This window comes from Lonchura striata, chromosome 4 (genome assembly GCF_050655825.1).
Source record: "Lonchura striata isolate lonStrDom1 chromosome 4, ASM5065582v1, whole genome shotgun sequence".
NCBI lineage: Eukaryota > Metazoa > Chordata > Aves > Passeriformes > Estrildidae > Lonchura > Lonchura striata.
The window spans coordinates 57,774,984-57,787,438 of NC_140706.1; the positions used below are offsets into that span (position 1 = coordinate 57,774,984).

At 42.2% G+C, this 12,455-nt stretch overlaps 1 protein-coding gene across 26 annotated transcripts in view; it reads right to left on the minus strand.

The window, feature by feature from the left end:
- ADGRL3 (adhesion G protein-coupled receptor L3) overlaps positions 1–12,455 on the minus strand; it is a 496,522-nt gene that overhangs the window by 26,198 nt on the left and 457,869 nt on the right. For all 26 annotated transcript variants that reach the window (XM_085579188.1, XM_085579186.1, XM_077782989.2 and 23 more), the window contains 2 exons: positions 9,593–9,718; positions 6,925–7,021 (listed from right to left, as the gene is read on the minus strand). In XM_085579188.1, coding sequence (XP_085435314.1) covers positions 6,925–7,021; positions 9,593–9,718 — 223 coding nt within the window. The remainder of the gene's footprint in view (positions 1–6,924; positions 7,022–9,592; positions 9,719–12,455) is intronic.

Sequence of the window (12,455 nt, forward strand, 5' to 3'; positions counted from 1 at the left end):
ACATACCCAGCTGCGCAGTGATGGTACTCACAAGACCAAAGTCTTCTTCTGCAGAAGACAGACACTTTTCTTTAGCCCAATTGTCTTTGAGCTGTTAAGTGCTCAGAAATGAAGAATAATATGTATTTTTATATCCATGAATATTTTGGTGAGTTCCTTTTAGGTATCTACAGCTGCATTCATGAACAAAGGGAGCAACTGCAGGCACCTTGGGCATCCTGTGAGTCCTCTGCACTGAACCTGCTTACCCCAGAACCACAACAGGAATAAGAAATAATGGGAAAAAAGTGACCATTAACACTGCTGCCAACATGAATGTTCATATAGCCACAACATGTTAATTTAAAATGAGTAAGTCCCCATACCCTAAAATGATCTCTCTGAAAGAAATGACATGAAAGACGACTGATTTAACAGGAGAAACTGGAGCACTGTTTGCTGCCAACTGTAAAAAAAGACAACAAATGGAAAGAAAGCAGAGGAAGTATTTATTCTCTAATATCTTCAAGCCATAAGAAAAGCCATAGGTGTTACTCAGAGTAGGTAAGAAGTGTGTAGACAGACTGTGATTGATCATTTGGTGGTGTCCTCTGAATATACTATCAAGATGAGTAGAGGCACTTCCACCTCTCCTAGAACTTGGCTGCTTGCTATTTGTTTTATATGCAACATAAATTTAGCAGAAATCTCTGTAATGCTGGTCACATTAATCTATCAAGGAGCAAACAAGCATCCTGAGAAAGGCTGATGCATGACAACAGTAGCACTTCCACTGTCCAAACTTCCACCTTCTCTCTGCTTTATCTAGGCAACAAAGGGTCAGCACTGGCAAATGGGTTATAATGAGCAGCAATTGCACTTTGAAGTGTACCAGGGATGGGGTTTGAGATCCCTGTGGAACCCAGTTCTGCTCCTTTTTTTTTTTTTTTTTTTTTTTTTTTTTTTTTTTGATTTTCCCCTCCTCCCCTGCTTGCCTGTGCTTTTTATCACTTTAAATTCCACCCTGTTTTCACTGCTGTATTGGCCAGTTATGTCCACACCATGGCACCCACCACACCTGCAGACAGCTAAACTGGAACTTCTTGACCTTGCAGCACTGAGACACATCCAGCAGCCCTCATCTCTCAGCAGAAAGGGCAGATTTGGTGACCAAAACCTGACTCATTGCACTGTCTCAGTGTTAACTTGTACCTCCTGTCTTCCACAGTGACAGACTCCTACCAAAGGAAGAATTTAACCTTCTACTGGTGTTTTCTAAATAACTGCTTCTGAAAAATGCAGGAAAGATTCACCTGAAAACAATTCTGCAACACACACAGTTGTCCCTGCTGAATTCACAGTGCAGATACAATTTCAGCCTGGAAATCACAGCTTAATTATATTTTTGGGTGGGTGGAAGGAATTTGATGGGAGATTTCATTTAGGAAACAATCAGGTCTCGGTTGGGTTAGAAATCAGGATATTAATGTTCTTCATTTTAATTTTCCTCTCTGACTCAGATTCCCACTGTTTGAATTTGAGCTCAATTTGTTCTGTTCATTATGAAGAAATCCACATGAATTTGACATTAAACTGCTTACCTCTGAAAACAGTAGCAATAATTTCCCTTTTTCCTGTGTGTGTTTCAGATTAAGTCTTTGTAGCTGACATAAAAACACAGAGGATAAATAATAAAGCAAAGGGAAATCAAGTATTTATTCTGGAACGCTACCCAGAAGAGGAAACATGCAACAGCACTTATGCATTGGGAAGAAAAAGCAAGGGGGAGTGACAAACAATACCCTCATTTCCATTTCCCATTTCAGCTCATTTGCATGGGAGCAAACAGGGAATGAACACAGCTTTCCTAGTCAGGGACAATATTTGTTGTGCCAATACTGGTGGATCTGTGGGCTTTGTGATGACTCTGATGGGGTTTGCTGGCAAGGGCCTTCTCCCTCAGGAATGGACCCTTAGAACCTCATGGATAAATTTGTATTCAAGACTTACCATCCTTCAGGAAGAGCTGCCAGGGGTCCTGGGCTCCAATCTAGAGCAGCTTTTGAGCTCCTTACGACCCCCGTAGTCTTCGGTGATCTTGATGAGACCCACTAGAAAGCCACAGCCTTACTGAGCCCTGGGCACCCAGCCTTGCCTTGTGTCTGGCTCCTGGCTGGATCTTGGACCTGCCTTGTGGCTCAGTTTCCAGCCCTGTCTCTGCCAGTATCTCCTGGTCTGGACCAGGTGCATCCCCTCACCTTGTCCAGGGCTCTGCCTCCTGGCTCAATCCCCTGTGGCACAGTGAGCCATCACTGAGGGTTTGGATTGTGTTTGACTCACCCTCAGCTCCCAGGTGCTCTCCTTCATGAAACAGCTCTGCTCTTACAGCTCCCTGCTGTTTATTTTCTTTCAGACTAGAGGAGCAGCAATGCAGACCACCAGAAAGCGCCTCCAGGAGACCTCCATGGATGAGGGTGGTGGGGATGGTAAGCAGTACTTTGGGGGTGGATAGACATAAAGCATATATATCTATATATATCTATATATATAGATATTGACAAGAGGTGTACATACTCCTGTTTCCATAGCAGGACTGCTATTGGGATAAACTATTCTATTTGCTGTCTAGTTTATAAACTAAGAGTCAGAGCATTATGGCAGGAGAACACCACTTGACCAGAACACACTTCTGGAGCAATTTCTATTCTCTGGTGGCTTTACTCCTAGCTCCAAGTTATTTCCCTGAACAGGAAAGAACTACTATGTGCTAACTTGAATTGATAGACACAACTCCATCTGAGCATTTTCCTTTTACAATACACTGCCTTGCACCAGTGACACAGTCCTTTGTCTCTGCTGCTCTTGAGCCTCACCAAAACAAGGAACAGGCCCTCCTTTAACAGATAACTTCCTGTTTTCATGTAAAAAAAATCATACCACCACCTCCCTTTCCCCAGCTTGAAAACTTGAAGGGTAACAAAGTACCACATAGTTCATAAAGATTTTTTTTCTCACCCAGTTGTCTCATATCCAAAGAAAGATAGTAATTACTGTATTGCCTCTCACCTAGACATGGATAAAGACATGGATAAAAATAGGCTGGGGTCACATTGCTGTTCCGTGCTATGACTACTTGTTTGCAAGGCTGGCTGAGCTATCCCAGAGTTTTTTGACATTAACACTCCAAAGGTGCAAACAGACCCATCCCTCACAATCCTGAGGTGGCCAACTGGATGTACCCAAAGCTCAGGCAAGCTCTGTTGCTTTTCCTTCATACATTTCACTTTTGAGCCTGCAAAGTACTGAACTCCAGCAAACAGTCCATCCTACATGCATTCCTTTTGTACTGCTTCTTCAGCACTGCATCCAAGTGCCTGCATTAAGATCACACACCAAACACCCTGCAGGCAAAGGGAAACCTCTTTTTCCCATTTATGAGGTAATCAGCTTGGTTCAGCTTTTACACCTCTGAAGTTTTCAGCACTAGGAAAATAAATGTAGAGCACAGGTCGAATGTGAAATACATGGAAGAAGTATGCAGCCAGACCCAGGGTGTGAAAAATTGGACAGAGTTGCAGAGTGGGAATACAAGGAGCAGGATTCCCCCTGGATCCTGAAACTGAGAACATGATCTTGGGCTGGACAGGCATGCTCTTCATTCAACAGTAAAAAAGGAAATCCACAGCCAGTTTCTCTTCCCTTCCTCCTGATTTCAGTGGTATAACAACCCCAAATCCATATCACTACGAAGCCATAATGAGCATCAAGGGGAAACAAAGCCAGACATACTTTTTATTAATCAATAATTAGATGCTACTTTCAGGATATATCTGAAAGAGTCTTGTATGCCTTAGGTCAGAGTAAAGTTTTCATTTCAGAACACATTTAATCAGGCATATTTGGGGTTATGCCTGAAATTCCTGGTGTCAAAAATGAGAATAAGAAAAGTAACATTATAATCAATTACTTTGGCAGGGAGAGGGGGAAATAGAAGATAAAAGAGAATGTGAAGCTGAAAAGAGCCATAAGCAGTGTATTACCTGCTAAATCAAAAAGGGCATAGCTGTATGTCTAAAGGAAGGATGCACTAACACAGACACCATATTCCAGATTGATGACCAGGACGTACATGAAGGAAGAAGGGATGAGATGTCATACAGAAATGCAAGTCATCATACAGGAAATAGGGATAGGCAGAGCAGTCTTGCCTGGGATGTTACCATGTGGCAGGAGGCTGTGAATATGATGAATGGTATCAGGTTTCAATGAGGCAATACCCCCGTTAGAGGGCTAGTTTCTGGCTCCTCCAGCAGAAACGTTAAAACTCACTGCTGGCCCAGGACATAGAGAAGTGGAATTAAGCTCCAAGACCTGGATGCTAGGACAATTCTGGGGGAAAAGGATAATTCTCTTCCTGTTTTAGAACACAGACTGCTCTCTGAAGGCTCTGGGGAAAATGCCAGCACATGTAGAATGTTTAACTTGGGATAATACAGATAATTTTGTGCAAAAGGTGTCTAGGCTGGAGTGGTAACAGGACCCTGTTGTATCAACCCCAGGCAGGGAAAGCTACTGACCATACAGTTCAAGGCTCACATTTGAATCCTCTGAGCCTTAATAGCATGCTGGTAAATAAAACATAAATGAAACAGCTCCTTTAAAGATGAATAGAGATGTAAATATTAGAAGTAAGACAAGAACTGTAAAAAAACACATTGCCCACTGCTCTGTTCAGGCTGCAGTTCTCTGGAGAGTTTTCTCTGTGGAAAGCCCTAAGACCACGAAGGTTGCTTTTCAGCTGAAATAAACAAGCTAAAGGGAGAAATACCTGGAGTCCAGGTATATGCAGCTGGGATTGCTGTTGATGTCAGGTGTTTTTCCATGTGGAACTGACCACCTGCTGCTTTGGAGATGCCATCTCCTGTAGAAATAGTTTTAATCTCCACTTTACAAATACTTCTGTTTACCAGAGAAAATCCCCCAAAACCCAACAACTGCAAATATTGTGCCTGCCTGTGTGAAAAAGAGGGAGGATGACTGTAGAATTATAAAACTTACTCAAATCACTTCAGTGTTCCACCTAAAAGGCTTCCCTTATAAGACACTTATCAGGCTGCTTCTGTAGCCAGTAGAGAGATTCAGGTCCTTCAGGTGATTCACCTCATCCAGTGTTACACATGGAAAATAGCTGGAGGAAACCTGCTTTGAAGATGCTTCCCCTTCTAGTTCATTTCCCAACTGACCTTTAAATAACAGGCACATACTGTAACAGGCTCTCACCACACTGGGATGAATATTGCCCACTTGAAACCTCTTCACTTGTCCCAGCTGATAGTCATACTTCATTCTTGGCCCAGAAAAAAGTGCACAACGAAAAACAGAAGAGATGCCTTTCTTTTGCTAACAAGCCCAGAAGATCCTGTTTGCTAAAACACATCCCTTGGTAACCTCAGCTGCATCAGACAGCAAGTTCAGCTTCTGTGCTAACTAAAGGAGCAAACATTTAATGCATAACACATTTTGGTTTGCCACTGAGATGGAGAAGTGGGATGGATGGCTGAGGGAGACAGTGGCTTTTGGTAGAACCTTTGTGTGACAACCAATTCCCCCCTCCATTAGTCCCAGACTGATGCTCTGCAGTCTTTAATGCAGAGACAGAGAGAGATGTGAGGGCAATGTATGTGGATAAATCAGGCATTTGCAGTAATGGAATCTTATAGTCAACTTTATTAATGAATCTTCAGTGCAAAGGGAAAATATCCTGGCACAAAAAGGACCAGTGAGTTGAAGAACAAGACAGCTCCATGTTACACTGCCTTTCCCCTTTGCACTGATTTGGGCAGCATGTGTCATGCTCAGAGAACAGAATCATATACCCCTAGTTTCCCCAGAACTCAGTTAATATTACTCAGCAAAGTCAAAATCCTTCAAGCTGATCCTCAGGAAAAACTCACCCTAAAGTCAGTGGGCATTCAGTGAGAATAAAGATTGAACAGAATAGGAACCAATGTCTCCAACTCAATTCTCAGTTGAGCTTTGCAGACCAACCATCAGGACTGGAAATACATTTTATTTTCATCATCATGAGAGAACAGCTAGGCCCAATAATCCCAATTCTACCCTCTCTTAATTTCAGTATCAACTGGACAGATAATACAAAACAGAGTTTGGCATCTCGTTGCTCAAGGTTAATTCATAAAGTGGCTGTGCTGGAAGAGAAAGGAAACAACCTCTGAAGCTCTTTTTCTGGTATTCTGTTACTGCTGCTTTCCTATAGCTCCCTGAAAAACACTTGGTTTAAAAAAGCTGTTCATATTTCCTCTTGTGCCAGACACCACATTTTGTTTGGCATATACATTTCTGATAGCCTTTCCTCCACAGATGTCTATAAAGTTCACATCAGTCAGTTCTTCAAACTAGGTATATTAACACCAACACAGACAATTTTGTTCCAAGCACAGTTTTTCCTTACGTCTATGTTCTGCTGTTCACTTTTGCTTCTGTAAAGATGACAATATTGCTACATATGCAGGACAATCAGGACTCCTGTGATGCTTAACACAGGCTGTACAGAGCTGTAATGGCCCATTTTCACTGTCAGCAACGAGGCCTGACATGGCAGCAGCTTCTGGCACTAGCAGCTTTCTGAGGGAAAGGGGAGATTTCAACTTAATTTCATTGATCTTTTTTACTTTTCCTAACTTCCTTCCAGAAATGACAATTCTTGAAAATGCACTTGTAGAAATAAAGAAAGAAAAGAAAAAGAAGGCAACAACCACCATAAAATCTCCTCCCATTTATCGCTGTAACATTTCTTGGTTGGTAGAACAGGGTCCAGTGACGTTTGGGGTGAGGAGGAAAAGGTAGCGGGCAAAGAGGCAACACATTTCAGACTCCTTAAAGCCATCAGAAGACTTAGAGATATGAAATCCAGTTTATAATTACCTCTGTTGAGTGAAGCCGAACTGTTTATATCTCCAGTAATAAAGGAAGACTCGGACTGCTTTCGAACTGTGTCATTCCACATCCTACGAATCCGGCTCTGAAGGGGGATTGAAGCACAGCAGGCAATGAATTTTTAGCAGCTGTAGAGAGGTTCTTTCTGCCTCACTAAGGATGGCTAGTGGCATGTCTAGCTCAGGATGAGACTTGCTTCTAGCCAGCTGTAAGCAAGCAGTTGCTGTTTTGTTGTAACCTGCCTAATACATGCCAGACCCTGCCAGACTTACTTTGTAGCTGAAATGCCTACCTCAAAGAAAAAGTGTGCAATTTAATTGCTTATATCTTAAAAAAAAAAAAAAAAAAAAAAAATCATGCATGAGAGAAACCCAGACCCCATGCCAGCTACAGGTCTACCAATATAGCACCAAATAATGGAAGAATAACCCCCACACACAGAAGCACGTGTTCTTTTCATACTCAGACAACTTGTTTCTTATTTTTTGTGAAGTGTAACAGAAGACTTTATTTGTGTCTTCGTGTCTCTGAATGAACAGAAGTTTTCTACAGCTATTTTCCATTTTGGGGGTTTTAGCAGGGCAAAAAATCCTCACAAATGAATGACTTCTGTTCCCATACTGAAAAATCTGTGATGGTTTTGCCATCTGTTGTATAGCTTCTACTACTGGCAAAAGTGTCCTGAATATGTTGGCCTTATGTTTTGTTCCTCAAATATGCTGTGAAGTATCTGCCTCTGTGGCATTTCAATCACTGTCTCACTCCTCCCCAAACAGACCTTGCAAAATATAAAAAAATCAGCCAAGTGCATCCTGTGAGCAGTTCAATCCCAATCCCTGCATGAAGGTGACTGGACCCAGGTGTCCCAGGGAAACTCTCCCTCACCTCATGCCTGTGACTCTGATGGATGTGTGAAAGCGATGGTAGGTGGTCTGGAGGACTGGGAAGCCTTTTTCCCATTGTGACAGGCCACAAATCCAGTGGTTTCCATAGTAAGATTTTAGCCATGAGATATTTACCAAGGCCTAATCATATGGTCCTGGGCTGCAAAGCCCTAGATTACTCTTTAACCATGATAAAACAGCATCTCCTAATAATGCATTAGTCCTCTATAAATGGAAGTACCACGTGATATGAGGCCTATGATCTTTTACAGTAATTATTTTTCACCTGGACATTTAATTTATTGTATTTCTCTGACATGATCCATTGTAGATTAATTACTCTGTTTCCTATGAGCTTCTCAGAGAATAAAGGGATCTTAGAAGCTTTCCTCCTTATTGTCTTCTCTATGTAAAGATAGGAACCAATGCTTTCAGCAACTCAGACTTATCTCCACCTACTCTCCATCACCTGTGTGAAGTTTCTCCTGGCTACAATAGGCCTTAGGAACTTCCATCCTTTCTGCAGGCAAAATAATCTTCCTTAGTGCCTCAGACCACATCTGCCACAATGGGATTGCTGTCAGAAGAGTCAGTTCACCCTCAAAAGGGCTTGTTCTCTTGTGCTGGGACTGGTGAGAGGAGGGGACCATTAAAGTCATACCTTCTTGGAGAGGAGAGCACCAGGACAGCAACTAAGTTTTTTAACACCAGAGGCTTTCAAAATCAGCCACCTAATGTTGCTGGGTATTTTGAGTTTTGGACATTATTGGGATTTGATGGCAGAGAGGTTCTATATTCTATTGCTTTTATTTCCTCTGCATAGCTACCAGACCTATGAAAACACTGAAACAGAGCTTTTGGATGACATCTTGAAAACCACTGCAAATAAATAATGATTTGCTCCAAGACATAAATTGCAAATTAGGTTTTCCTGGAAAGTTATAAGCTGCTACTCGCTGCATGTCTTTTATAATTTAATAGTGGAACTGTCATGTATAATTACTTCCATTACTAATACTGAATAAATTTGTGTTTGGTTTCTATTGATTAAGAAATAAGCTTCTTCATTTTATATGAACACTTCATCCATAAATCTGCACCTGAACACACAAGTTAGCTTCAAAACTCTTAAGTGCGTAAACTGCACAAAACCTGAATTTTCAGATGATCAAAGGCAACAAATTTAGTAGCATAGTGAGAAAGTCTGACCCCAATGGCTTGCCCTAAGAGGTCTATAAGCTAAGACAAATTGTGTGAGGCACAAAACAGACCAAACTACTGAATGTCAGAAAGACAGCTCTTTCACTGGGAAGTCTGCTACAAGACACTTGCAGCCTTTAAATGTTTTTACAAGAAAAACACTCGGGGCTTATAGCACCATTCTTGTACATTTTAATAGTTAATAGTGACAGCCTTCACCTCATGATTAAAGGATGTACTAGAATGTAACACAGCTGACAAAATGCTCCCAACTCCTGCTTCCCATGGAGAGCAGGCAGGACACGTCAAGTGATAACCACCCACCTGCCTCTGGAAGGCAAGTCTGCACATTTTATTCCTGAGAGAACTATTCAGAAGGTTCTTGGAGAGGCATTTAATTACCATCACATTTCAAGGGAAACCACTGTGTTGAGTTCAGGTCTGGAAGTGAGGGAAATCTCTACAGGTGCACTGGGGAGTGGCCTAAGGCATCTCCTTTGGAGCTTTCCTCCCAGAATAGTTGAGAAGGGTTTTGGCATGGCACTGGGACACAAATAAAAAGTGTGGGTTACCTGTGAGCCTGTGGAATATCTTCCAGGTGTCCTTGACCCCGAGGTTTTTCCTGAGCCGATGGAACTCTCTGTACTTTTCCCACTACAGCAATGTGTGCGCAGGCATTTTCCATACTCTTTACGTACCTGGCCAGGGAAAGAGAGGTGGTGGTTAGCAGGCATCTCCTCCTGCAGCCCAGTGCCTTCTGATTTTCAACACAGCCCTTGATTTTTTCTCAGTGTTTTATTATAATAAAATCTACTGCAGTGTGTGGGAAAGCCTAGTACCCCTTGCAGCTGAGCTTATGGCTGAGGATGTCACAAGAGACTGTTCCCATGCAGCAAAGCTGCTCGTTGGCACCAGCCCATTACAGCATCCTCTGAGGCACATCAAAGGAGTATGAGAGAAAGTGCAGGTACACTATTTATGACTGAAAATTAATATTGTTGTAGATTTGATATAAACTAGCATATTGGCTCATCAAGGTACTAAAAGTTATTGCTTCTGGCAGGGGACTAAGAAAAAAGAATTCCAAGAGAAACATATGAAAGCTATTGATTTTTTATTAAAAAAATGTTTCTTGCAGTCAAATTGAAATTTGAGGAAACAGTACAACCAGCAGCATTAGAGATTATATTCCCAATACTGAGGGATGGCTGGAGCCTGCTTTTCCACAGCACTGTGCAAGCCAGTCATGTTTTAAATGGGCATTGCAATCAAACTTGTACCACCACCTTTGCTTCAGAGGAGCTACGCTGCCTTGTGCCAGCACAGGATCTAGCCTTCCACCAAGCTTCAGATGTGACTTTCTATGGGCAGCAATACCCCAAATCCAGATGGGACAGGGTTGAAGGTCAGCTGACTGTACTGAAGAGCCAAAAGAGGGTCATGTTTCCCATCGACACAAAAAAACCCCAAACCATCATGCATGTCCAAAACAGCAGTTGAAAAATTCCTTGAAGCGCACGGTTAGCTGTACAATTTTGCCAAACTTTCCATAAGCATTTCAAAACTCTGTGAAACAACTGCTTAAATAGCAAATTACAGCTTTTTCATTAGGCTCTTCCTTAAGCGCTTGAGACAAACACATACCACAAGTGCCCAATATGCTCGAGTGCCTAATCAATCCTTTCCTGAGAGAAAATAATTCAATTGCTTTAATTAGCCACCTACTGCTTGCCTCTCTGCAGCATTTTGCCAATTTTCTAGGCCATGATAGATAGAAAAGGAAAGAATTTTTTTTTCCCCCTTTAAATAATACCTCCCTCAGCTCTTAGGTCAGAGAGGTGCATCCACCCCACATCAAGGTGCCAGCCACATTCTCCTTCCCTCTGTGCAGCCATAAATCAGGAACAATCCACAGTCATCAGTGGTGGTTTAAGGGTGTAAATTAGCTTAAGACAGAAAAGAGCATGGTTCTGTCATGTTGACTGAGAACCTCATGAGCCGAGGATACTGCAAAGCAGTACAGGGATGCTGGGTTAGGAACTGACCTATTGCAGGGTGCATTGGAGGTGAGATGATGTACCAGTCAGAGGGGTGTAGAAATTCAAACTCCTCTGAGAGAGGCATCTGCAGCAATCATGATGCTTCCTACACTGTTACTATCATCTTGCCTGGAAACTCTCTTGCTGAAAGGTTTGGGATAATCAGCAGGAAGTTGCATCTAGCTAAAGTTTTAAAGCTTCTTAAGATGGAAAAACCTGAGATGCAACAATAAGGACAAAATTCTTAAGCCCAAAAGTATTCCTTTGGTTTCAAGAATGACATTTACACACAGGTCTATAGATCCTTATGGAGGCATCACTTGCCTTTTACAGGACTCACTTTTTATAATCTTGATTATGTTTTCATGGGTCAGATCTCCCTTACCTTGTATAGGAAAATGTAACAGAGGAGCAAGCCTGTGGCTCTCAGATGGAGAACAGATCACAACATGGACCTGACTTTACTCAATAAGCCATTTCACCAAAAGATAGCGGTCACCCTGAGAAACTGGCACCAGTGTATCCACATTAAAGTCTTCCCTATTGGTTCAGTAAACTGCCCTTTGAAACAAAAATGTACATAGCAAATTATCAGCAGACATGCACAGAATTGGAGAGCCCTGTATAACTGAATTTAAGTAGAGAACAAAAAGGTTCTTAAAAATACTTATTACTGATTGTCAGAGGCTGTAAATTTGATCTACATAAATGCAGAATTTTTATTCTGCTGTGTTTATTTTTTCCCCCTGGAGTTTATCTAAGTTACTCCACTGTTATCTTGCAAATGTTAATTGGGGCATACTTCAATTTCCACCAAGAAGCACTTGCTGTGCTTGCTTTGAGGAAGATTTCTAAAACACTGCATCAGACCCAAGCAATACAAAGGCTAATGAACTGCTGCAGAACCCAGGTCCTTCACTTCTTAAAAAAGCAGGGAAAGAAGCCCCTATTACATCCTATCAACCCACATATGCTGTCACAGAAAGGGGTAATTTCCTGCAGGGACTGCACATGAGGATGCAAAGCTCCACCTTGAACACTCAGCCATGTGAGCACTTTCTGGATGCTTGTGGATTCTCTCCCCTCTCACACTGGCATACAAGGAAGGAGAATCTGGCTAACAGCAGGAAAAGCCCTGACAGCAGGACGCTGCAAACTGACAGCTGACTTTTCCCTTGTCTCTGACACATCTGCCAGGATCCTGGCTGCTGAAATGCCACTGCCACATGTCAGAACCTCATTCCCCAGCATCTTGCTGGTTTCCAGTCTAAATACCTCCCTCATTAGGCGCACAGAGATAAATCCGTGTGGTACAAATTCAGGGCACAGAGACCATGCTATGCTGTGGTTGTTAGGCAACAAAACACCTTGTTACCACCTCTATTGCTGCTGGGAA